Genomic DNA, 26,116 nt, shown 5'->3' on the forward strand with positions numbered 1-26,116 from the left:
CGCGGTGCGCCTCGGTCGGAGGGCGGCGGTAGCGCCCCCTTGCAGGGCCCCGCTCGCTGCCGCCCGGGCTCCCCGGAGTGGGTCTGCCGGGCCCAGGCTCTCGCCGCGCTCCCTCCCCCTCCTCCGTCGTGCTCCTCCCGGGGGGCCCGGCACAGCCTCGCCTTCCCCCCTCCCCGCAGCTCGAGTCCGTTTCCCCGCGGCGGCGGCGGGCGAGGCGGCGGCGGGCGAGGCAGCGGCGGCGGCGGCGGCGCGGGGAGCATCTCGGCCGCCACTGCGCTTCCCCGGCGCGCGCGGGTGTCCGGCTCGGCCGCCCTTCGCCGCCCCCCCCGCCCGCCCCGCCCCGCCTCGCCTCCGCGCCCCTGCTCGCCTCCCTCCCGAGCGCGGGGCGCCCAGCCGCTCCTCGCCGCCCGCGCGCCCGGACCCCGGGGCCGCCGCTCTCCCGCGCTCCTGCCCCGCAGACCCTGGCCGCCAGGGGGTGCCCCCGGGGCGCGGCGCCGCGGAGACGACCCGGCGAACGGGACCATGCGGCGCCTGACTCGCCGCTTGGCGCTGCCGATCTTCGGGGTGCTCTGGATCACCGTGCTGCTGTTCTTCTGGGTGACCAAGAAGAAGTTGGAGGTGCCGCCGGGACCCGAAGTGCAGACCCCCAAGGTACGGGCCCGGGCGGCGGCTTGCGGGAGTGCGCGCAGCCCCGGGAAGCCGGGGCGGGGGTCCGGGTGCCGCGAGCAGGTGGCGGGGCGCCGGGTGCGGCCACGGACCGACGCTTCTGGGTGCAGAGGGGCCCGGGGCACCCAGGGGACCCACGGAGCGGGGCGTGGGAGCGGGCGGAGCGGGGCGCCGAACTTGGGCAGGCGCGGGGGTCCCGGGGCGCAGGGGCGCCGCCCACCAGCCGCGCAGGGGTGTCGGCCGGCGGGTCGGGGCACGCCGCGGGCGGCGGGGGGGCGGGGGCCGGGGCTGGCGCCCGCGAGGAGTCCGGCCGCGGCGCTGACCTGCTTCCTCCCGCGGCTGCCAGGCCCGACCAGGGGAGGCCGGAGGCCCGGGGTGCGCCGCGCCTGTGCATCACGGGCGAGCGCGGTGCCGCCTCCCGCGCGCCTGCTGCCGGGGCGGGGGGGGGGGGGGTGGGCGCCGGCCTGTCGCCACCCCTGCTTCCCAGTTGTCCCCGAGCTCTTCAGCTGCGTGGGACGTTGAATGCGCCCTGAACGCCGCTGAGGAGCACCGGCTCCTCAAGCAGACGTCTTGGTGTCGGTGGGGAGTTGGGGCAAATGAGGATCTAAGCGGCTTTTCCAACTCCTGCCCAAGTGCAGCCACAAGGTTCTCCCTCCAGACTCACTCCTTCCTTTAATTCAGAGCCCCCATTCCTGCGTCTCCTCTTCCGCAGACCCGGCCCTGGGACCCAGAAGGAGGACAGCCAGGCAACATTTGTGAACTGGGAAAAAGCCCTTGGAGGAGGTTGTGGTTTGAAGCAGGAGGCCAAAAAAGGGGCAGAAGGGGGAGAGAGGGGAGTCTCCCCGGGAAGTGTAGCACAGAGGACCCGCTTTGTGCCAGGCACACAGTGGGTGCTTCTTCCTAAGTAATTTTATAAGTTGGGTGGTATCCTAATTTTGTAGATTAAGAAACAGGTTCAGTCTTTGTACCTTGCCTTAGATCCCTCTGGAACTCAGACCTCTGATATTCAGAATCTTTCCACTATATCAAGGTGTCTCTCAGATCCCCTTTTAGCTAAGTCTTCTGGAATCTTGCTAATGCCCAGTTGGGTTCCACAAGCAATGCGCTAGGTGCTGTGGGTCCAGAGATGCAGAATTGGCTCTCTGGAGGTAGGGGATTTGCTCAGGAATGGGCCAGGACCATGCAGTTCGCTGAGGGCCAACGGGGCTCAGTGCTCTGGGTGTCATGGGAGCCTGGCGACTTCCTGGAGGAGGAGGATGTAACAGAACTGAGTTGAGAAAGATGAACAGTAGTTTTGCCAGGAGGTAGGGAGGGCATTCCAGGTAGAGGTTAACTGTACCGAACAGGCTGAGAGGAATGACACAGCAGGTTGTGTGAGTTTGGCATAATTTGAGCGTAAACCACATGGCTGATGACAGGAATGAGGTTGAGGGCAGGTATATAAGGGTCAGATTGGCTAGGACCTTGTGGGTGCTAGGGGCCCTGAGGGGGCGGTTAGTAAGCAGGGGAGTGATGGGATCAGACTGGTGACTTCAAGCAGCCTTTGGAGCACTGGATCAATTTCCTCACCTCACACCTGCACCTGCAGGGAGATCTGGAGAGCTTTTCTTCTTTCTCCCTGGGGTGGTTCTGCTCCTTGTGATGCAGTTAATGATGCCTGCAGGGACGTGAACTCTCTCCATTTTGCCTTGAACCTCATTACCTTGAACCTCATTACCGTATGCTTATTCTTAGTTTACACCAGGGAGCTGGGACAAGAAATCTGTATCCCTCTTTGTGCACTTTGTCTCTCATCCTTACCTGGTGTGTGCTGGACACACAGTTATTGAGTACAGCTAGATGCCAGGCTCTGTGCTAGGTTTGGGGGCTGTTGTGATGAGGATACTGTGTCCTGTTGTGATGAGGATACTGTGTCCGTGCCCCTTTGCAGGGAGCTGGGAAGGCTTTCACGGATTCCTGGTTGAGTCAGAATTATAAATAAATGCATAGTGGATGGGATTGGGGGAGTGGTCTAATAGTGGAATTCTGGGCATAGTGGGTGCAGGCATGGAAGAGGGGGTCTTCTAGTTTTGACCCTTTGCTTTTTGTCTGAACATCTTATTTCTTCTTCCCATTTCCTGTATTCTTTCGAAGCACAATTAAAATCTTGATACCTTTTATTATCAGGCCCCCTTCTTAGTGTATTTCTCCTTTCTGTTTTTCACCCTGGGTGTATGACCTTGTGTGTCCACATCTATGTGTTGTGTGTATTTGTGTCTGGTACATGTATCTAGGAAAGAGATGGAGAGACAAAGAGTCCTTCTTGGCGCCAGAACAGTTTTATTGCTGGGACTGATCTATTTTGGAAATTTGCACATCCTGTCCAGAGGACTGCAGCTGGTTCCCAAACCTGACTGCACGTCAGGATCCCCTGGAGAGCTCATTTAACATACAAGTTTTGGGTTTATTGCAGTGATTATGATTCAGTGGGTTTGGGAGAAGGTTCTAGAATCACTGTCTTTACAAGTGTTGCATGTGAGTCTGAAGCGGCCTATTGATGGGTATCATTTGGAGCTAGATGAAGAATACCAAGTGTGTTGATTTTTTTGTGGTTTGGTTGGCCCCATGTAAATATGGCCGGATTATTTCATTCTTCTTGAGTTCTTCCAGGACCGAGCTCGTGTGAGCATGTGCACTCAGGTGAAATAACAGTAGCTAGCATTTGTGTAGTGCTTTACAAATTCACAAACTCTATTTCATGGCATATTGGCTCACTTGATATAGGGCAGATCATACTTTTATGCAGTTGAGACTGAATGATGAAGTTCTACAATTGGCCCAAGATAACAAGGTTATTACTAAGTGGCAGCATCAGGGATCAGAATGGAATAGGGTCATTTTGGGACAGGCTCCTTCCATGCCGCCATGCTATGTGGACTGCCTGGGTCTGCACTTGTGGCTGATGGGGTAAGGCTAGGGATATTTACAGCCTGTGCTTCCCAACCTACTCTCCAGCGTTTCCATGGCTCATCCCTAGACACTTTCCTTTGGAGAGCTCCAGGGAAGGCAGAGGATGTTGTAATTTGTGAGGGAACCACCTTGGAGGGAAATTGTGCTCTGCCCTTGGAGGAGGTCATCTGGGGCAGAGGAGGCTTCTTTGCACCCCGATGGGGAGGGTTGCATCCAGTGGTTGAAGCACCACTGATTTAGGAATCCTTGCCAGGGCTGATTGTTGCCTCAGTGGTAGGGATTCAGATGGAACATTTGTCTATTGTAGGGGAAAAAACTCAGTTGGAGTGAGTTCACTACCCCAGCTTTTCCTAGGAAATGTTCATTCCTTGTGCGGGGGGGCTGGTGGGGGGAGCTCCTGCCTTGGGCATGTCGAAGCCTTAGGGAAGTTTTTAATCTCGCCCAGGCACCTTCCCACTGTGATGGAGGGGGTGAGCTTATTTTCCAAAGCACGAGCAGTGGGCTCATCTTCCCTTAAAACCATTTAGAGAAGTCAGGGAATTGGTGGAGGGACTGGAGACTATGGCCGGGGTTCCTGGGCCAGGGAGCCCTCTGTATAGATTCCATGCAGCAAGTCACCTTCCCTGGGGTCTGCTACAGGCTCTAGTTCCTGGGTCCTTCCTTGCCTTCCCACCCAGCATTGAAAAGCATCCTCATTCACCTAGTGATGGGATCTCCAAAGTGGGCCTGATAATAAAATAAAACCTATGCCTTGTCACAATCCAACTGATATAGAGAAGGCATGCTGCACTCCTGGTTTAAGGAAATTAATTGGATTTTTTTTTTTTTTTTTTTTTTTTAGTTCCAAGAAGGGCTGGTTCTATTAATAGCTCAAGTAAAGATTTCTTTAAGTTTGACTTTTTAATGTTGATTGGATTCTTTTACCAGGTCCCCCACCCCCAAATTCTGCAGAGCTCTAATTCCTAATTGAAAATCATATAACAAGTTTGGTGTCTTAATTCAAACTGTATTTTAGTGATAAATACTGTACCACTATAAATACCTGAAAAATGTTTTCATTTCTTCTTTCCAATATCGTTTGTTTGCCATTTGGAGAATTATACAATAACTGACAGAATTAAAAAAAAAAAAAAGCAGCAAATTTGTCTCTTACTTCCAAGAAACTAAATTTAGTCCAGGGGCTTAGGGCTTAGTAAAAGAAAAAGAATTTGAGGCTTGAGGGTACTTTTTGAGGAAGGTATTGGAAATGTAAAGGCTTTGAATAAAGTGCCTCGGGCCCATGTAGATGTATTTGTGCTCTACTAGAAATATAGCAAACACTATCAGAAAAGAGCTTGTCTTTCTGTAATATTTGCATACCGCAAATACCTTGAGTATATGACACTGTTATTTTATTCCCCATTTAGTAGATCATTTCTCCCATTAGAAAAAAATCATGAATTTTAGAGAGACCCTATTAATCTGCTGATACTCAGTGCATGCATATTGGACTCTGTCCAGGGAATTTTGATTCTGGCAAGAACACAAGGAGCCCACTGTCAGATGAATGTTGGCCCATTCATCCACTCCTGTGTGCTGGTACCTGTGTCCTGCGCTGGGCTGTTTTTGCCTCTGCGGCGGTTCTCAGAGCAGGTGGAGGGTAGTGTTGCCTTGTGGTCCAGCAGGGGTTGCTGTAAGAGAATGGGAAATATGAAAGTAGTAGGTTGGAACGTCAGGTGTCCAAGAAATGGCATGTCTTTGTTTTGTGGATCACAAGAAGCTACATTTTTTTTTTAACCTTGAGCTCTCCCCCCACCCCCAAAACCTGGGCCTTTAGGTGGGTGAGAATCATCTCTCCATCTTGGTTGGTTTTTGGCCTGCCCTGGGTGGTACCCATGTCCCAGCTTGCTTTCCCAGCCAGCACACCCCTGCAGGGCCAGGCGGGAGGCCCTGTTCTCAGACCTATGGATCTGTTCTGAGGGACTCCCTTTGAGTCACTCTCGGGAGCTGTCTCCCTGAACCCTTGTTCCCCTGAGTGGCCTCCTCCTTTTAGAAACAAAGACCGGGAATCCCTGTCTCAGATGTTCTGGAGGCACAGAACGATCCTGCTCAAATCCGAGAAAACCAAGGGGCAAAATCAAGAAGGAAAGAGAAATTAACGTCCTTGTCAAGAGCCTCCCCAGCCTGTCAAGAGACTATCCTTTTTCAAGGTTGCTGCTGTGTTTGTATCATTTAAAAGTGTTAATTTCCGCAGGGCAGGTCGTTTGTAAACGGCCCAGGGACAGAATGAGGCTGCGGTGGCTGACGCCGAGGCCCCGGGTCTCCACACGGGCCTGGTTCCCGGCCCTCTCGTCTACCTCCTCTCCTGCATCCTCTCCCACAGCTTTCCATCCCAGATTTCCAGAACACTCTTATCCCTTATCAGGCACATTTGAAGAAACGTGTTGCCGTGTCCTTGTTTACTGTCCAACGTGTACGGTTTTGTCCCTCATCCAGAGCATCTCAAAGTCCCGGTGGCACTTCTGGAAAAGCATCTGAATTAGGGAGGAGGGGCACATCCCCGCTCGCCTCTCCGGGCCAGTCTGTGAACCCTGCACCCTGCCGTGGCTTTGGCACATTCCACCCCGGAGCCCCACGTCACGGACTCCCCATCTGCCGGGGGAGTGAGCGTGGCTGTGCCCGCCGTCGCCGTCCTCTCCGGTGGCTGCTGACTCTGCCACTGGTGGCTGCTGACTCTGCCACTGGCTGCGGTGCCCCCCAACTGCCTCAGAGACTCGCTCCCTCCCCTGGGAGCTCCCCAGCCTGCAGTGGGTGCAGCGTCACCCTCTGGCCTTCCTTGTTCACCTGCAGCCCGTTGGCAGAGCCAGAGGTAACTCAGGGGCCTTCCCCTGGGCCCCAGTCTCCCCAGCTGTGAGATGGGGGGTGGGGGCGTGCTGTGGCCCCGCGTCCGTCTCCCACTGGCCCCACCAGCAGTCTCCATCGATTTGGGTGACCCGCAGATCACGCCCAAGTGAGACCTCGTGGCTATAAATAATTATGCCACAGATACTCCGTGTCTCTTACTTATCTTTTAATTATTTTACCAGAAACGCTAGATTAACCAAAAAATAAATCAGTCTCTGAGTCCTCAGATGTTGAGCTGATTAAGAAAGAACCCCTCTGGGCTCTGGAGGAACACACACGGTACTCGGGTGCCCGGGGGAATTCTGCAGAAGCTCCTGAAATCTGCTGGCTCTGGTATTTTGGTATTTCAGAATAAATGGCCTGATGTGACCTTCTGGGGCAGCAGCCTTTGCATTTGGCAGCAGCTGCTGCCGTCACAGGACCTAATGAGCGCCAGGAAGCTGAGGGGGGAGAGGGGAGGGGGCCTCCTGCTGTGAGTGGGGGTCCTCTGTCCTCCTGCGCCTGTCTCCCCAGCAGCTCTTCCCTCCACCACGTTCTCCGTCCCCATCTTTGCGTCTCCTGGAGAGCTGGTGGGGTCTGGAGCACGGAGACCCGGGACCCTGGGCTGGGAGCCCCAGGGAGAGGTGGGGGCCTTGGGGGACAGGAGCCCGGGACTTCCCTGCAGGCTGCAGCCGGGGTCAGGAGCGGCCTGCGGGGTCCGTAAGGCCGGAGGGAAGGGGCTGCCCTGCCCATCGGGCTCGGATGCCCTGCTCCGCAGGGACCGGGGAGCCCGCTCCCCCACTGCCTCCTGCACGCTGCCGCTTCCAAGTACCGCGTCTCTCCCGCTTACCGTTCGCAGAGACAAGATTAGGCACTTAAAAAAATAATTAAATTCTCCTCATGTCACTTGTCTTCTTAACTGTAAGCACTACAGAGATCTTTCAAGGAAATGCAGGAGAGAGCGGCGCGCTCACATGTTCCTGCCATTGGGTTTGAATTCCCAGATGAAGAGAACAGCCACCCAGCTGCCTCCTTCCTAATGATCCCGGCTGTTTAAACCCAATTTGCATCTCATTCGGGGCCAGGAGAGCATCTATAGAAAGGGTGTGACCGCCCCATCTTGACAAGCTCTCTCCAAAGAGGGCTCCCTGCCTCTCTTCCTTGTCTCACTAAGGTTTAGAAATTAGGATTTTCTTCCCCGTGGTCGGGACTGAAGATTTATGTAGCTCCTCTTGTTCCTTGGAGAACACCCTAGTCATTCATTACTCCCCTAGCCCCCACCCCCGGCCCCGCCAAGCCACAGAGAGACTGGTCCAATCAATATTTATGCGCCCATCACTCGCAGCTGCAACACACAGGCATAATGCACGCCAAATTCCTTGATGGCCATTGAAAAATTAGCTGGCACCTATATATCAGGCTCATTGTTTTCTAGGATCTCGGGGAGATCGGAGCACGTGGTGCACAGATTAATTAAGCTGCCCAGATAATTGGCTGTTAATAGATGGCCAATTGATGGCTGCCAGCTGGGTGCTGAATTGACTGAGGTCCTTACCGTGGGGCTGGGGTCTTCATCGGCAGAGGAACTGCCTCAAAGACTTGATTAATTAACGGTGGATCAGGAACAGGACGTTAAGTGGTAGCTCCTTTCCTCCACCACTTCCTGTGATGTTTTATGGTTTACACAGCGTTTGTGTTCACACATACCTCATTTGATCTTTCCTGCAACCACATGAAGTGGAAGTTATTATTATTACTCTCACTTTCTCGAGTATGATGAAGACGAGATTGGAAGGGGGAAGAGACTCTGGCAAGCATCCCCGACCAGTAAATGGCCTTGAACTCACTCTTTTGACTCTAAAGCTCGTCCTCTTTCTATTCTGGCCATGCTCAAGTTCTGGTTAGCTTCCCTTTCTGGGGAGAAATGAAATCTGTTTTATGGATGTGTATATCATATGTATGGTTTCACATGGACAAAAAGTTAATGCTCTTGCTGAGAAATGACTCCTGACCTCTTAAACACCAGCGTTGCTTTTCTGCATGCAGTAGGGAACTGAGAAGTGGGCTTTAGGGGCACCAGAGAGCCCATCTCAAGAAGGCCACTGGAGGGCCAGGCCCTCCAGTGGCCTTCTGGTTTTCTTCCAGGATGGGCCAGGTGTAACACGCCCACAGGCCCTACAGGATTGTTCCACAGGATGCTGCCTTCTGCTGTGGGAAGTGGCTCCGTCCTCATACCGGTGAGCCCACACTCACCAGCCAGGCCCCTCCTGGTTTAGCTGGGGAGGTTGACAGCAAGAAATGAGGCTCTGCTGTCATTCACGAGGCTGCTGTCTCAGAAGTCAACAGGATTGTGCAATTAAGACAGACACCGTTGATTTGAATCCCTTTCATGATGAATGTGGTCCTTAAACAATCAGAAGCAATTCCCCTCTAAGAGGAAAAATGTCATTTGAAAGAACTGAAAACGTCCTACTTGAAATGTGAGGCAGGTACGTGGCGGGGGATGACTCCAGGGAAGTGCCTTTAGGAGATCGGTGGCATCACTGGAACCTTCATCTCAAAGACAGAGGGCGCCCTGCTGGTCATGCTGTTCAGCTGTGAAGACCCTGGATGACTGACCCTGACCTGTAGCTGGGCTGCTGGCTGGACCCAGCACAGGACTCAGCTTCTTTGTGGCTGCTTGGGAGGATGGGTGTGAGTTATAGTTGCTGCCCATGTGCATGTTTCAACTTAGGAAAGGATAAAATCAGGAACTGCTAATGTCTTCCTGGATATTTTAGCTGCAATTCGGATTAACTACCGCAGGGCTCATCGTGGTGCTCTTATGTGGCCTGAATGACAAAGTCAGTGTCTACTCCAAGATCCCAAGCAGACACATGACTTTTTCACTGCTGTCAATTTCCATAGAGCATGGCAACATTAAAGGGAACTGTATTTTTAAAGACCGTGTGTGGAGTAAGAGCAAAAAGAAGTGTAAGCCTAGTAACTCTTGGTATTTTCCCTCTCCACTCGGAGGCCCTAATGATTTTCTAATCATATTTGCTCAATTCTGGATGAGATCACTCCCTGTAATTTCTCCCAGCCTCTCTTAAAACTGACATTATGGTTTCCGCTCCAGGTTTCAGCTTTTCTCCTAAAACTGAGGGTATATTTTTGGAAGTCTTCTTGGTAGTGTCTGTTAAAGCTGAACATAGTACATACCTGTGTCCCTGCAGTTTCACTCCTAGCTATAAGCCCAAGAGAAGCGAATTTGTATTTCAATGAGCATTATGCACTAGAATAGGAGTCGGTAAACTTTTTCTGGAAAGGGCCAGATAGTATTATTATTTTTATTTTTATTATTATTATTATTATTATTATTTCTTCTTCTTCTTCTTCTTCTTCTTCTTCTTCTTCTTCTTCTTCTTCTTCTTCTTCTTCTTCAGGTTATACAGTTTCTGCTGTATCTACTCGATAGTGCTATTGTAGAGTGACAGTATATATAAATAAATGAGTGTGGCTGTGTCCCAATAAAACTTTATTTATAGACACTGAAATTTGAATTCCATATATTTTTCACATCTCGTGAAATATTCTCCCTTTAGGATTACGTATTTTCAAATATTTATACGTGTAAACTGCATTCTTAGTTTGCAGGGTGTGCTAAAATAGGTGGCGGGCAGGCCAGATTTGACAGTGGGATTCTATTTATATAAAGTACGAAAACAGGCAAAACTAATCTATGATGTTAGAAGTCAATTTCATGGGGACTCTTGGTTCGAGTCAGTCACAAGGAGGAGTCAGGGGAGGGGCACCTGAGTGGCTCAGTCTGTTAAGTGTCTGCTCAGGTCGTGATCTCCGGGCCCTGGGATGGAGCCCTGTGTGGGCTCCCTGCTCACCGGGGAGTCTGCTTCTCCCCCTCCCCTACCCCCTGTGCTTGCTCTCTCTCAAATAAATAAATAAGATCTTAATATCTTTTTTATTTATTCATGAGACATACACAGAGAGAGGCAGAGACACAGGCAGAAGGAGAAGCAGGCTCCATGCAGGGAGCCTGACGTGGGACTCGATCCCGGGACTCCAGGATCACGCCCTGGGCCAAAGGCAGGAGCTAAACTGCTGAGCCACCCAGGGATCTCCCTTAAAATCTTTTTTTTTTTTTTTTTTTTAAAGGAGGCAGGGGACATTTGGAAAGGACTGGTTCTGTTCAGTTTCTTGCTCAGGGTGTTAGTTACTCGATGTGTTCACTTTGTGAAAATTCATCCAATGCATACTCTTTTCTATGTGTGTATTTCACTTCAATGAAAAGTCAAAAAAAAAAAAATCTGAACTGCGTGTGTGGCTTCTGACTTAGATTTTAGCACCTCATTTGGGGGTCAGAACATAGTAGCTTTTGTTCTTTTTATAGCTACTGGTTCCTGTTTCCTGGATAAGACTGTCTCTGGAGAAAGGTCTTGATATGTCTTTCCAGTTTCCCAAATCTTACTCCCTTTTATCATCGGGGAAACATTTAACAACTGGCATGGTTGGGCACCAGCCAACCAAAGTATGTGCTGAGTGTTAACCCCTTAGTTCCTGGATCATAGGAAGATGGGAAGGATTCCTGGAGAGTGCTCGTGGTTGCGGGGCCTTCAGGACAGTGGGAACCTTGAGGAGGAGGTTGGCTGCTGTAGCTGTGAACTCTACCTATGCTTCCAGGTAAGAGATGGAGGCTTAAATCCAGAGAATGGAATTATGTGGCACAAGCTGTTAGCTTCAGGAAACAGCTCTTTTCTTTTTTTGTTTTGTTTTGTTTTGTTTTGTTTGGTATTTCGGATAAAAGCAAGGAACTAACAGTCTGAGCCTCTAGTACATGCCCGGTGCTTTGTGTGTCAAGTCACCCATTCCTCATAACAGCCCTGTGCAGTGGGGACTATTCGCTTTGTTTTTCAGATGAGAAACCTCAAGACTTAGAAAGTTAAGTGACTTTCCTCAAGTCCTGCAGCTCAGAAGTGAGGAGCTGGATTCCAGATGGGACCTGTCTGGACCCTGAGCCTACTCTTTTTCCCTTGTTGAGGCCATGCTTCCATCTCTCCCTACACAGTCACACTCACACCAGATGTGCTCTCTTGGAAGTGAAGACTCCAATAGATATTGACCTTAGCCAGTAGCCCTTTGAGCAGCCTTTGTTCTGCTTCTGGGCATTGTACACATCTTGTTTCGACCAGAAGCTATTGGTGCAGTAGTTTCATGTCAGAAGCTAGCTCTTCTAGGACAAGTCATTTTATAACAACATTCAAAGAGAAAACTTTACAGCATTTCCAAAGAGAAATATATTGTGCTTTTGCCACCATTTGACATCCTTATAAACACTTCCCTCCTGCAGATGACTGGGAGTGTTTCTGGTCCCAGGGTTGAACTTTAAAAAAGGATGTCTGCAAGGTATCACATTCATATGAATGGTACGGTGTGCTTTAGGCACACCTCAAGACTGATTGGAGAGGGGACAGTGAGAAGTGATCAACAGATGGGAAAATGCAGAGGCCCTGGTGGATAGCTAACCACTCCCAATATCATCCCTCGGAGAGGAGGAGTTTCTTATCCAGCATAATAGCACCAATTATTTGGTTGTTTGTGCTGAGGAGTTGAAAGCTATCGTGTGCCGGGAAAATACTCAGCATGGAGCAGTAATTATGGATCAGCTGATGATAAAGGATGCATTGGATTGACTGCTAATTAGATTATTAGCACCAAAAACAAATACCTGCTATTAGTACCGTGAATAAGCTGCACTTATATTTTCTACTGTAAATGCATATTCCTTTTTATAATGTGCAATTTCCTTTCTTCTCTTTTGGGGCCAAGACTTCCAATTTCCTCCAGTCATCTTAAACATATTTGTTTATTGAGCTGTAATCTGGTCATTTTCTTGTTTCCTTCCAGACTCAAAGGTAGGGGAGGGTCGGGAGAGCTGCTATGTAGTGAGTGCCACGTGTCATACCCTGAAGTGTGGGAGGTCTTTCCAGGGAAAAAGTCGGGCTATTCCGGAGCAACATCTAGATCTCTTCCAAGGGGACAGCATCTTATGAGGGATAAGGGATTGTAGAGCTTTCCCTGTGAGCTCAATGCTGGAGTTAATTGCCAAAGATATGACATGGTTGGTGGTGGTGGTGGTTGTTTTTTGTGGCACTTTAAGATTTGGTGCTTGTTATCCTGGGTTCAAGGAGGATGGGATGGACATTTGGGTGTTTCAGGTGCCAGCACCTCTTCTCCCCTCCCCACCTTGGCCATCTTTCTACTTTCTACAAGCAAGTTGAATGTGTGTCCCTAGCAGTGTGAGATTTCAGCTGTCTTCCCACCGAGGGTGGCTATGAGTTTCATGGGTAGGACCATCTGAAAGAGCCTTTGGGAGCTTCCTGAGTTGCCTGGAGAGAGATGCTGTCTCCAGCAAGAGCCAAGGGGCAGCTCTGGCTATAACCTCGGTAAGTGATGCAAGTGACTGTCAGGTGTCCTTTCTCAAGTGCTAGAGATTGACCACCATTTGACATCCTTATGACCATCATCATATGCCAGGAGTCTTTGCAGGAAGGAGAGTATTCTGAGGAGAGAGGGGTGTGTGACTATCTTTTGGGAGAAACGCTAAGTGCTTTATCTATAGTAAGTCATTCATTAATTACCACCCTATGAGGTCAGCAGGCTGAGATTTAGCTGGTGTCTGTCAGTACAGTCATGCTGGGAGTTTAAGGCTGGCACCCTTCTGATTACACAGTGCCTGAACCATACAGGTTGTGAAAATGTTCTCTTATAAATATTACCTGTGGATGACATTGATTAGCCTTATTTTGCTAATGAGGGTCTTGAGATTCAAGTTCCAATAACTTGCTCAAATCAGGAGAGCTAGTAAATGGCAGAGCTAAGACAGGTCTGGGTGATTCTGGAGCCCATGTTGGGGTGCCATCAGGATGGTTCACAAGGGACAGTGAGCCCCTTGAGGGAATTTCTCCTTTTGAATGCCTAGCTACCATGGGGTGCCTGACACTGGGCCAAACTCATTGGTTCATCCCTCAAGCCCCTGTGGGGCTGTATGTGAAGCCTGGTGCAGGAGATGTCCCCGCCAGGGTTCTGCCCTCCTTGCCCAGGGCAAATTTGGGGCAGCAGTAGGGTATGGAGCTGTGGCTGTCTGCTGGCCCCTGGCCACTCTTCTCTAGAACCGTCTCCTTCCTGGATTTTATACTGTGTTGTGTATTACTAGAAGGACGCAACTATGTCTCTAGGATGGCTTTTTCACAGTGAAAGGGACTGTAAGATGACGAGGAGTCTTTTCTCTCTTTTGAGTCAAAGTGGAACATGAGGCCAAGGGGATGGAGAGAATCTTTACTCAGGTTCACGGGATAAAGATTTAAGGCGATTGCTTTTGAATGTACTGGTTGTCTTGGTGAGGTTGACTTTCTACCCCTGGGCATGGGACTCTTCTATTCACTCAAAGGACTCTAGGGAAAGTCAGCCTCCTCCTGAAAAGCTGTTTCGCTGAAACAGAAACCTGTTACTCCACCAGGCCTCTTATTAGAAGAAGCAGCACTTAGGATGGTCTTAATTTTAAAGTCATTCCGGTGATCTTTGAAGAAGTACATCTGCTTAGGATCTGCTCATCCCCAAAGTGTTTGCTGTTTGAAAAGCACAACACTGGTGGAGGGAGGACAGGATGGGAAAACCAATTTCAAGATAGAAGATAGGGTGACTGAGCGACCCACATTGATTGAATTTGTCAGGGATGCCTGTTGTGGTTCTGTACTTTCTGGGCACCCAAGACAGGTCTGCCTGTGGGCCACATCTGGTCCCTTCTTCCTGCTATTTTTGTATGGCCTGGGAACTAAGAGTGGGTTTTTTTTTAATGGTTGGAAAAAACTCAAAAGAAAAATAATATTTTGTGACACATGAAAACTACATGAGATTTCAGATTTCAGTGTCCACAAATAAAGTTTTATGGGAACACAGTCACACGCTGGTTCCTTTATGTGTTCTTCGTGGTGGCCTTCACACTGCGGTGGCAGAGTTGTATAGTGAGGGAGAAAGGGTGGGTTACAAAGCCAACATTTTACGGGGTCCTGTAGAGAAAGGGTTCACTAATCCCTGCCCCAGACCTTTGCTTCTAAAAGTGTGATTCCTGGGCAGAGGTGTTGGTGCACCTGGAAGTTTGTTAGAAATGCCAAATCTCAGACCGCCCCTACCGATTTTATGATTTTACGTCTGCATCTAAGCAAAACCTCCACGTGGTTTCTGTGCAATTAAAGTTTGAGAAATGCTGTGTCAGATATCGGCTAACTCTTACAGAAAACTTGTGTGGGACAAACTGAGGTCTAGTTAGTGCCATATTTCCCTACGTATTGTGTATTCCATTGGATTAGACTATTCAAGACTAAACTCCGCCCCCAAGACTAAACTCCCCCCGCCCCCCCTTTGGACTTGGAATTCTACTTAGAGCTGCAGGGAGATTCAGGAGGCTTCCTCAATGCCCTGTAACATGAGAGGAGCCTTGAATCTTCCAGGCATTGTGGTTACAGCAGGAACATCATTGACCAAGCCCTCACCATTGTGCTGCTCCCAGGCTGGTGGGTTCCTTGTGAGGCCAGGACCCCTACACTCAAGAGTCTTGCCTCCCTAGGGGCAGCACCAAGCCATTCCTCTTGGATCCTGCTACCCTCTGGGTGCCCACCACTCTTAGGACTGGCTGCCTCCATTGTTTTTCCAAGTTGGAAGAATTCCCTTTTTTCCCTCACCCTCTGGGCTACTTATTCCTTCCAACAACATTGGCTTTTGCCTTCTACCTTCCTGGAAGCATCGAGTCCTGATTATGTGCTGAGATGAGGGGTTAGTGTAGGGCTGGGGTGGGAGTGAGCATGTGGAATGCAGTTGAGAAGAAATAAAATGAACATCCCAATACATTATCCTACCCTACCTGCAGTATATTATGATGCAGTTGATGGGTCAGCCCATGTAATCTAGGACAGTAGCAAATGTAGACTATCTTCTTGTAGAACAAGAGGTAACTCCTACAGGAATTTAGAGCAAAGGAGATTGTGTAGGTGGCAAAAGCAAGGGAGGTCTTCTGAGGTTCTGGGACTCCAGCAAGAGTGACTGGAGGTCATTGGAAACTAGAAACAGACCAGGTGTAGAAGAGTTTGAAAGTAAAGGCATTTGCTTATTTTTGTTCTAAGATGCATGTATGTCTGAAAGTGAACAGTTGGGAATATTACATCCTACTCAGTGGGGACTTTGTTCAGTAAATGTTTTGGGTTTAAGGGTTTTAATTGCTCAGGGTATGCTTATTGCTCTTAAAGTAGCAATTCTGTGAAATTTTAACTTGATGTTCCCTTTCTTTTATCCTTTTGGCCTAAATAAGAGTCACTGTGTATGTTCTACATTTCTCACCAAGGTCAATTCAGGTTTTTCTTGACCACCTCTTTTCATCTTTAATTTGTGGGGCTGCTCTTAGAGAAATGCTTTATGGAAAATCCATCTTCCCTTTCTATATTCCCTTGAATGAGGCCTTGGTAGGGCTGTGGCCACAAGTCACCTAGATTAGTCATGTCCTTTGAAGGGTCTGCTTGGGGTCCTGAGTCCTGAAAACCTGAGTCCATGCACATGACTCATGATGTACCAAGTTAAAAAAAAAAAAAAAGTAGGATTCAAAATTGTGTCCGTAGTAGGGCCTTGTTTTAACATAAGATGTACATTGAAAAAAACTCAGAACATCCAAACGGGTGATTTACCTAAATGGGGTATTGTCTAGGCTATATTTCTCATTGCTTATGAATTAATTATTTGATTGATTGATTTAGGCTTATCTGCTCCCTAGCTTGCTCTACTTCCTTCTCCCCCACTTAGAAGCAGTGTAGTAACCTAGATATGTAAACTTCTGTATCTTTCTCTGTGCACCTGTCATTAGCACAGAAACGTAGACACACATTTACAGATCTGTTAAGGTCATTCTTACAAAGGAGAGGAGAGATGGATCATGTTGTATATATGTATGTATCTTTGCACCTTAGTAGCCTAGAAATCCTCGGGTCAGCCAGCTTGTTTTTAATGACTGCCTAATATTCTGTGGTATGGATGTGCCTTATTTCATTCACTTGTTTCCATTTGGTGGGTGTCCAGCTTGTGTCTTATCCTTTGTTACTAAACACAGTGCTGCAGTAAGTATCTATGCACACATATTCTCACACATTGGGGCTTTTGCTTCTATGTGATGGATTTTGAGGAATGGGAATTCTGAGTCAAAGGGAATCTGATTTTTGTATTAATGGGTATTTAAGATTGCTTTTAGAAACAGTGTAATAATCCACATTTCCATCAGCAAAGTGTAGGTGCTCTTTCCCCAGCATCCCCTTTAGCATAAAGGTTATTTTCCTTTTGCTAATCTAAAGGGTGGGAAAGGAGATCCTATTGTAATGTTACATTCCCCTGACCATCAGAGGTTGAATATGTTCTATGTTCATTGCTCTTAAGGATCTGGTCTTCTGTAATGTATCTATTCGTATCCTCTGCCCATTTTCCAGGAGGCTGTTTATCTTTTTCTTGACAGTTATTAGAGCTCTTTGTATGTTGTAGACAATGCATATTGGTCATATGTATTACAGACTTTTTTTTCTAATCAATTGTTACACTGTTGATTTTGTTTATGGTACATATTGCCATGTAATTTTTTGCTTGTTTTCATATAGGTGAATATGTCTTTTTAATAATAACTAATGAGCATTCTGTCTTATTAAAAAGATCTTTCTGATATTATATGTAGGTTGTATATCCTAAATTTCCTCTTCTACATGACTTAAAACAATTTTAAATCTTAAGTCCATCTGGAATTAATTTTTACATCTAGTTTGAGGTAGGGATTAAACTCAAATTAAAAGGGCTTATTTTCCTCTAAATGGGAAGGCATTTATGTCAGTATCAATAATTAAAGAAACTATCATGTCCTCTGGTGACTGACATACTACTTTGTTTCCCATAAATACTGAGTTTTAGTTCTGGGAAATCCATTCTGTTCTCTTGACCTATTTATCTCTTACTGTGCCAATATGATACTTTTACTGGATTTTTTTTTTTTTATTAAATCCAGTGGTTACTTGAATAATCCATTGGATTCCCTAGGTATAAAATCATATCATTATCAAAATGAGTTAAATTTCTCTCTCTTTTTTGTATGTTTCTTGGTTATTTCCTTATCTTGTTTTGTCACATGAAAACATTCAAAATGCCATACCATGCTAATATAGGACTTTTTCTTGATTTTGGTACAAATGACTATAGTGTTTCATTATTTACTGTCCACTGTTATGAAATATTTTTATTGTATTTTTAGTCATTTCCTTTTCCTATTTTGCCTCATGTTTTTAAATTAGAAATGAGTTTTTGAAATTTTTCATATTTTGATTGAATTATATAATTTTTCTCTTTTTTGATGCAGTGAATTATTTTGATTCCCTTGTTTAAACCATCCTTGCATTCCTGGGATAAACCGTATATAGTAATGGTTTATTTTTATTTGTATGGCTGGATGATTTTATTTGTTGGTGTTTATTTGGAATTTTAACATTTGTATTCATGTTAAATTGATTTATAGTGTTTTTGGTACTCTATCAGAGTTTATATTTAAAAGTAAACTGTTGCAGAAAATGAATTGGGAAGATATTTTTTAAACATGTGGGGATAGTTAAATAATTTGTATGCATCTGTTCTTTAATGGCCACATGAAACTCAGTTCTGAAATGATCTGGTCCTATTGACTTCTCCCATGGTAGCTCTTGACTACCTGGCATACCTTTTTTTTTTTTTTTTAAGATTTTATTTATTTATTTGAGAGAGAGAGAGAGAGAGAGCACAGCAGGGGAAGGGACAGAGGGAGAAGCACACTCCCTGCTGGGCAGGGAGCCCAGGACTCTGGGCTCAACCCCAGGACCCTGAGATCACGACCTGAGGCGAAGGCAGACACTTAACCTACTGAGCCACCCGGGCACCCCCCTTGCATAGCTATTTTTATTTTTCAATCCAATCTGGTAGTGTTTGTATTTTAATAGGAATACTCAGCATATTATAATTCATGGAATAATTGATATATTGAATATTTACTGTTTAGTTTATTTTTATCTTTCTCCTTTATATTATTTTCACTAGTTTGGCCAATGACCATTTCAACTCCTCTGTCCTTTTTCTGTTTGGACACCTTTCTGTGCCATCAACCGAGTATTACTTTCCTTTTCAGTGCATTCAAATACCTATTTGTATGAAAGCAAGATATCAGCAAGTTTTCCCTGCCAAGCTGTTTTCCTCATTCAGTCATTATCACCCTGATGTGCTGAACTTTGTAGGACAATTTTTACTTCCTTACACTTGCTTCCATTGTAAACAGGTAAAACTTCAGAAGGCTTTTATTCACTTCATGATAGAAATCATCTAATTTCCAGGTTTTGCTAGGATAATTGAATACTTCTAGAACTAAATGTCAGGTTTTTCTTTGCAGAATGCTTCTTCTTTTTCAAGTACTATTATTTGTGACTTACATTACACATTTTAAGCCCTTTACTACTATAGATATAACAACTCAGAGGTTCACACTCACCACTGTGTTTCTCTTGACCTTGCCCATCTTGAGATTTCTGTTTAAATTCACTCATTTTTTGACTGGTGCATTTTCCTCAGATGGATTATCTTTTCTGTGAACCCTTGGTTATCCAGATATTCTGCAGATTGGATGAGTGGGTGAAATCTCGGCTACCTGCCAGTCTGGATGGCTTCCCACTGTTTTCCTGATTCCGGTTTTGCAAATGGCAGGTATACTTGAAGCCTAGTTATGTTTCCTTTGTAAGTTACCTGTTCTTTCTGATTGCAGCATGAGATTTTCCCCTTATTCTTGAAATCTAGGAACACAGCTTGGGGTATGTCCTTTTCCATGATTCCTACAAGAAGCTCAGTTTCATTTTTAGGCTTGGGTCTTTCTTCAAGGGAAATTCTCCGCTTTCTTTTCTTAAGATTTTGTATTTATTCATTTAAGACAGAGAGATACAGAGAGAGTGATAGAGAGCATGAGCAGGCGCAGAGGCAGAGAGAGAAGCAGGATCTCCACTGAGCCAGGAGCCTGACATGGGGGTCAATCCCAGGACCTGGAGATCATGACCCAAGCTTAAGGCAGATGCTTAACCATTTAAGCCACCCAGGTACCCCTAATTTAATTCTTGTCTATTCTATATGTGTTCCTTTTTCTCTTTCTGGGATTACTGTTAACCCCAAATTGGGTCTTTGGGCTGCATCTGTTCTCCCCAAATCTTTTTGCCCTGATTTTTAGGTCTTTGTGGTTTTGCACTAGTGGTGCTATCTTTTTCCATTTGATCTTCCAGGTCACTAATTCAGGTCTCTATAGCAGTGATCCCTTTTCTCAACTCACCCGATAAGATTTTTAGTATGAAAATCATAATTTTTGTTCCAGAAAGTCTTTGTATGTGTGTGCTGTGATTGAATATCATTAAATCCTGTTATTATTTTTGTTTGTGTTGTTCTTTGGCTCCTTTATCAGCTGTTTCATCAACAGCCCCCATTTCTAAGTGTTTCACTTCTTCTTCTCTCTGGCTTCTGGTCCCCTCTGTGGGTGGCTCATTCCCGTTGTCTACTGGATGAGGCTTAGGCCAGCTGTCTTGCTGTTTTCAGGTAAGATCATCAGAGAGTGGTGATGGTATTGTCATCTTGACTTGTATACCTTGGAGTGGTTTCAGTTGGCTGGTGTTGATTCCCTGAGACAACAGAAGGAACCACCTGAATTGCTCTAGCTCCAGGCTACTGAGGACTTGGTAGGTCTGTTCAGCTTCCAGCTCTTGCTCTGGACCAGGGAGATGGAAGGCCCCCTCAGGGTGCTCATGCCTGGGAGAGTTGCCTTTCTTCCTAGGCTTCATCTCACTCTTAGCTGAGCTGTCCATGAGGTTTGGGAGCTCTGCTCTTGCTCGGCACCTCTCTGCTTTTATTCTTCATGCTATCTTTCAGTCCTGCCTCAGTTTTTTCCATCCAGCTCTGCAGAACCTGCGGTCCCCCTCACAGACTCCACACCACACCTGCATCCTGGCCTCAGGGCTTTCAAGGCTCACAAGAACACCCTGTGGTTGGATTGGAGTTCAGAGAGACAGCTCCAGATATCAGCAGGTGCATGCTCAAGACCTCATCCCAAATTGCTTCATCAGTTTCTGAATTTTCAACAGTGAATTTTCAGAAAGTTCCAAGCAAATTCTGTTCTAAGATTTTGGTTTCTTTGAATATAATTAAGTTCTAGTAGGAACATGAGAAGGTGCAGTCTGTGTTAATTTTCGTATTCTTCTACATTCCAGGAGAGGGTTTTTGCTTTAGTTATTGGGAAATGTTACTGTGATTTTATAGCAGCTTCATATAATAGCACCATTGAATAGGCCTAACTCATCTTGACTGAAATGGCTTCATTATGGGGCCATTTGGGAACTTCTAGGCTTAATCTATCACAAAGTAAGAGTTCCAGAAGGAAATGGTGATGAGATTCTATAACCAGACAAAGGAGGATTTGATGTAGCATGGGCATCAAAGTGAAGAACCTGAGGATAGGAAGAATGAGAAGATTTGAAGTAAAATCAAGAACAAGCTTGATGGTGTTGTGGGCCGATCAGCATGGTATTCCATCTTGTTCCATAGAGTAGACAGAGTGCCACCTGGACCCTGGATTGCTAGGAAGCCAGTTGGCCAAGGTGTTATCAGATGTCCTTCCAAGTGAGAACTGGAATGAACAGTCATGAATAGGTCATAAATGTTGGCCATGTTTCTTTGAAGATTATGGCATATCACAAAGATTAGCTCATGGATAATTCAAGAGATCTTCACCTTTTTCAAAATTTATTAAACACCTCTTGCATACAAAATGGTATGCCGAGTGCTGTCCCATACATCCCATTTGATCTCTACCCAACACTCTGTGAGGCAGCATTTTTACAGTTTACATGAGGAATGAGACTAAGAAGTGAGTGACTTATTCAAGGTCATGTGTCAGTAAATGCCTATGGCATGCCTTTATGAGTGATTAGAGGGCCTGACTCAGATGGGACAGTGTTGTTGAAAAGCATAGGTTTTGGAGGCGCCTGGGTATCTCGGTGGGTGAAGCATTTGCCTTTGGTTCAGTTCATAATCCTGGGGTCCTGGTATTGAGCCCCTTGTTGGGCTCCCTGCTCAGCAGGCAGTCTGCTTCTCCCTCTGCCCTTCCCCCCTGCTCCTTCTCTTGCTTGCTTTCTCTTTCTCTCAAATAAAATCTTAAAAAAGAAAGAAAGAAAGAAAGAAAGAAAGAAAGAAAGAAAGAAAGAAAGAAAGAAAAGGAAAAAAAAAACCCCATAGATTTTGGTCCAGGCTTTGCTCAAACAGTGCTTAGAATAAAAAAACAAGGGCAGTATGTTTGCTGTCCTGCGCCTGGGGGCTGGCTCATTGCTCTCGGGAGGAGCATTTCGGGGAACACTTCTGCTGAGTGGGCAGGCGTGTGACTGTTGGCCTTCTCTAAAGGGCGATCTTTTATGGAGTTTGAGACTGAAATGGGAGCTCAGGTCCCCTGTGGAATAGGGAGGGTTACAAAGAAGGAAATACACAGAGCTCTGGGGAGAGGAGGCACCCAGCCCCATGGTTGGAGACAGCCCCCATCCTGTGGGACTGTCCTGTTGCTAAGGTGCTTCTGGTGGCTAGTCAACAAACTTAAAGATAAATAAGCTATGAGAAAGGAGCAAAATAGATGGAGGAGGAGGGGGCGGGAAGGATCAAATGGAAACTCATCTTGCCTAGAAAAAGTTACTGAAACCAGGTGAGGACGTCCATTTGGAGCAAGGCTGTAAGTAAGCCCCTGTTCACCTGCATCCATCTGCTTTGTGTGAAAAGGCGAAGGGCACTCCTGGTGCGCTCACGCTCACAGTGATGCAGCCAGGATTCCCCAGGGGGCTGAGCTCAGGGGTGAGCTCCACACGGCCTGCAGTATTTCGTTATGCTTTACTTGCTGTTTGATGGGTTGTAGTTTGAAGTCCTGGATGAAAGCCACACATGGGGCTTCCACGGGAGATGTCCCAGACAAATGAGTCTGGGGAACCAGCAGACAGTCCTCCTTGCCCAACCCCCCAACTCCCACCTTGGGCTTCTCTGCTGTTGATTCAGTAAACAAATTAAATTCTGCACATGTTTAGCGACTATCTACCGTGTGACCAGTGCTAAACTCCGCATTGTGGGAAGAAAAGTGTAAGCAGGCCCTTTGCCCTGGAGACTTGTGGCATCTTGCAGGGGAGCCACCCCGGGAGACTTCGTCCTGGTGTCCTTGGAGCTTGTTAACGTCAAACCCTGGTCTGCGTGCGGGGCGGCTCAGTTGTGGCATTTCCCCATCCACAATCCCGAAGGTTCCCCCAGGGCTTCAGAGCTGAAGCCAGAGGCAGCGTTGTGTTCTCTGCCTCCCTCTGGTTTGCTGTCTTTGAGGCTCTGGAGCGCCTGCTGTTTAAAATTCTCTGGCTCTGCTGGGAGACCAGAGGGGTGAGGGATAGTTTGTCTGACTCTGTCTTACAAAAAGGGTGTGCACTTGGTGGGTCAGGGATGGGGAGTTCTAGGCCAAGCTCCCATCTATACCTTGTATCCACCTGAGTCTAGTTGAGTTATATCTTTGAAAATCTGACGAAGAATATTTTTCTGCATGAATCTAGTGCCCATGTGAGTTGCTGTAAGTCTCACCGATTCAGTTTTACCCACTCAGAGAAAAAGACCAATCAGCTTGACATTAATTCCCCTGAATTTGAGAACAGATGGTTTTCTGAGCACTTAGGAAAAAAAATGGGGTGATTGCCACGACTAGCCTGGCTCCCCCAAGAACATAGCATGCTTTCTTTCTTGTGAGACTTCCACTGGGAGGTCAGGGGAAGGAGATAGCAAGAGATGGTCAACACTTAGCCCAGGGGCTGTCACTCCCTCCCCTCACACTCCAGCTCTGATTGTCCCATGCTAGCATATGTCCACAGTTTTCATGGAAGCCAGCACATGCTTGGCATCTCCTGGTACGCTTTGATTTTGCTCGTTAAAGATTGCCTTCTGGGTAAGAAACAGGGTTCTTTCTTTTTTGTGACTTTCAAAATCCCTGGCCTGTTCTGTCTCCAAGATGCCTAGTGTTTGAGAGACCTGTCCTCCAGAATCAGTACGAGTAGGACAGCCTTCGACTTGACGAGCCAGTGAGTGGAGTGCCTAGAAATGGAGCCAGGAGGAATCTGTGTGCTTCTTGCATTTATAGGGAATACAAGGATTTAGGAGGTAAGAAGGGGAGAAAGCAGGATCTCGTCTGGCTGTTCAGAGAATATTGTTTCAAAGAAAGGCAATACAAAAATTAAACCTTTTTTTTTTTTTAAAGATGAGACTCCAAGACAAGGAAAGAATGGATTTGTTTTTAATGATTTCAAGTAGAATTGAGGCTGTTCCTGCAATTGTTGGAAATAAAATTGGTTAGGAAATGATGTCAGCAGAGAGTGGGGACTGTGAACCAGGAAAATAAATGAGCTCTGAAATCACCTTCTATTTTATAAATATTGTTTCTGGAGCTGAGAAAATTGAGACAGATTATTCCTTTCTCTCTCTCCCAAGCTATGGGTAGAAGAAGCCTTGAGTATCCCATTTGGACCTTGTGAGGAGCATCTCATCTTGTCCTGGCGCGCTAAGTAGCTTTGTCTGCATTTAGACACACTCCATTTCCCCTTCAAGGACCACTATCAGCAGTAGCCAATTACAAACACACCTCATAACACATTATTGAGACACACTGCACGCAAATAAGCTGGAGAGACGTTTAATGATTGTACTGCATCGCGTCCATGACAATCTGTCCGCACTGCCGTAGGACAGAGGGGCTGGTTCCTCTGTGTGTGTCGCTGTGTATATGTGCTTGTGAGCATTGCATTTGCAGTGTGTCCTAATTAGACATAATTCGAGCCAAACCAGTTTACACTTTCAAGGAAGGAGAAAGGGCATCTTTTCACATTCTGACAGGCTCTTTTGAAGCCTTGGATTCCTTGTCTTTGGTTTTCCAAAGCTATCAGCGCTATTAGCAGCCTGAATTCATTTCAGAATGGGGAGTGATGCATTTTCAGACTCACTGGGTGGCTTCTTTCTGTTATCTGTTTCTCGTGGAGAGGCAAAAGGTGGGCAATTTCGAGAAATGTTACTTAGGCAGTCACTTCCTGGCTTGGTTGTGCAGTGAGAGTTTGCCGGGTTTTATTTTCTCTGCCATTTACCAGTGCTGTTGGTCTTGAAGTAATGACGGCAGTTTTGCCACCGTGACAGCTGCATTCCAGGTCGGGGTGGAGTGGCAGCTGATTCACAAAAGCACAAGGCCTTCCTTTAGGGTGTTTGGGGTCTGGGTTCTGGGAATGAGATCGCAGTCAGCCTCAGGGGACAGACCAGAGTCCTCATTTGTTGAGGCAGGAAGCTTTTGAATTTGTCAGACCTGCTTGCTCCCTAGGTCTGAAGATGTGGACCCTGGGAAAAGGAAGTGACTTTCTCAGGAGTACCCCGCTGGTTTGTGGCAGAGCTTATCTGGAACCTGGCCTCTTGGCCCCTATTCCAAATTCTTTGCATTCTGGTTCCAAGCTAGCTTCTTTTGTGTCATAAAATGCAAGGCTCAGTAGGGAGCCTGGAGCTGCCAGCAGGGAAGCTGGGTGCCTGCTGGACCCTCCAGCTGTGAAAACCATCACAGGAGCATGCAAATGGTAACACTTGTATAGTGCTTGTTCTGGGGAAACTGTTTCCATTCCAAAGAGCCTTCTGAAGGAGGACATGTGATTTCAAAGAATTATTTTGTCAAAGGATTGTTCTCATCCTCATTCTTTCGGAAAAACTGAATGCCCAGTTTTCCTACCAGTGTTGCCTTTCTTGAGTTTTGCTCTGGTAGTTCTGGGCCTTCTTTGAGGACGTAGCAGAGGGAAGAGAGAACAAGCCTTTGTGTTTGCCTGTAAGTCAGCCTGAAATGTTTTCAGCCAGATGGAAAACTAGGTTGGGTCTTCTAGAGCCTGTTTGTATAGTTGAGTGGGTGACGTGTCCAGCCTCCCAAACTTGGAAAAATTTACTGTTCACACTTCATTCATATGTTCCCTAGTCCTTGGCAAGCGAATTGCTTTTGAAGAATTTATGTTCCCATCTGCCACTTCTATTAGTAAGGGTGATATTTGTGACTGATGTGGTGATGGTGAAGTCCTGAGGCCTCGGTGATTTAATGTTGCCTGTCTGCAGCCTGAGACTTTGGGGTTCAGGTGGGGTCAGAGGCAGGAGTCTAGGTTTGGTATTTCCTAAAACACTCCCTGGCTGAGAGAGCCTGTGTTTGCTCACAGCCATGCGGACGGTGCCAAGTAGTGGCACATTCCTACTGTTACTTTTGCAGCCAGCGAGAGAAATGAGACAGGGCAGCCAGCAAATTGGTATTTTGAAGAATCTGCTATGTCTTTGGGTGTGATTGTGGGTGTTGGTGGGGAGGCGGTGAGAGTCTGAGGCATGGGGTACGAGTCTAGTCCTAAAGAACCAGCTGTTTCCTGGCTGATGGTTATGGAAGAGCAGATGCAAAGGGAGAAATAGGATGAGAGGTAAAATGATCAGCACCATGGAAAGCACCATGCTTCTTGGC

The 26,116-nt window shown here is 47.0% G+C and overlaps 1 protein-coding gene across 2 annotated transcripts in view; it reads left to right on the top strand.

Annotated features, from left to right (window-relative positions):
- The first annotated feature begins 449 nt into the window (after window positions 1–449).
- The window catches only part of GALNT14 (polypeptide N-acetylgalactosaminyltransferase 14), a 205,479-nt gene continuing 179,812 nt past the window's right edge, over window positions 450–26,116 (top strand). Inside the window, exon 1 of one of the 2 annotated variants that reach the window (XM_072770627.1) lies at window positions 450–651. In XM_072770627.1, the coding sequence (XP_072626728.1) occupies window positions 523–651 (129 nt within the window). In that variant the 5' untranslated portion in view covers window positions 450–522. The remainder of the gene's footprint in view (window positions 652–26,116) is intronic. The other variant, XM_072770626.1, reaches the window with a different exon arrangement.

The sequence above is a fragment of the Canis lupus genome, chromosome 12, assembly GCF_048164855.1.
Source record: "Canis lupus baileyi chromosome 12, mCanLup2.hap1, whole genome shotgun sequence".
Classification (NCBI taxonomy): Eukaryota; Metazoa; Chordata; class Mammalia; order Carnivora; family Canidae; genus Canis; species Canis lupus.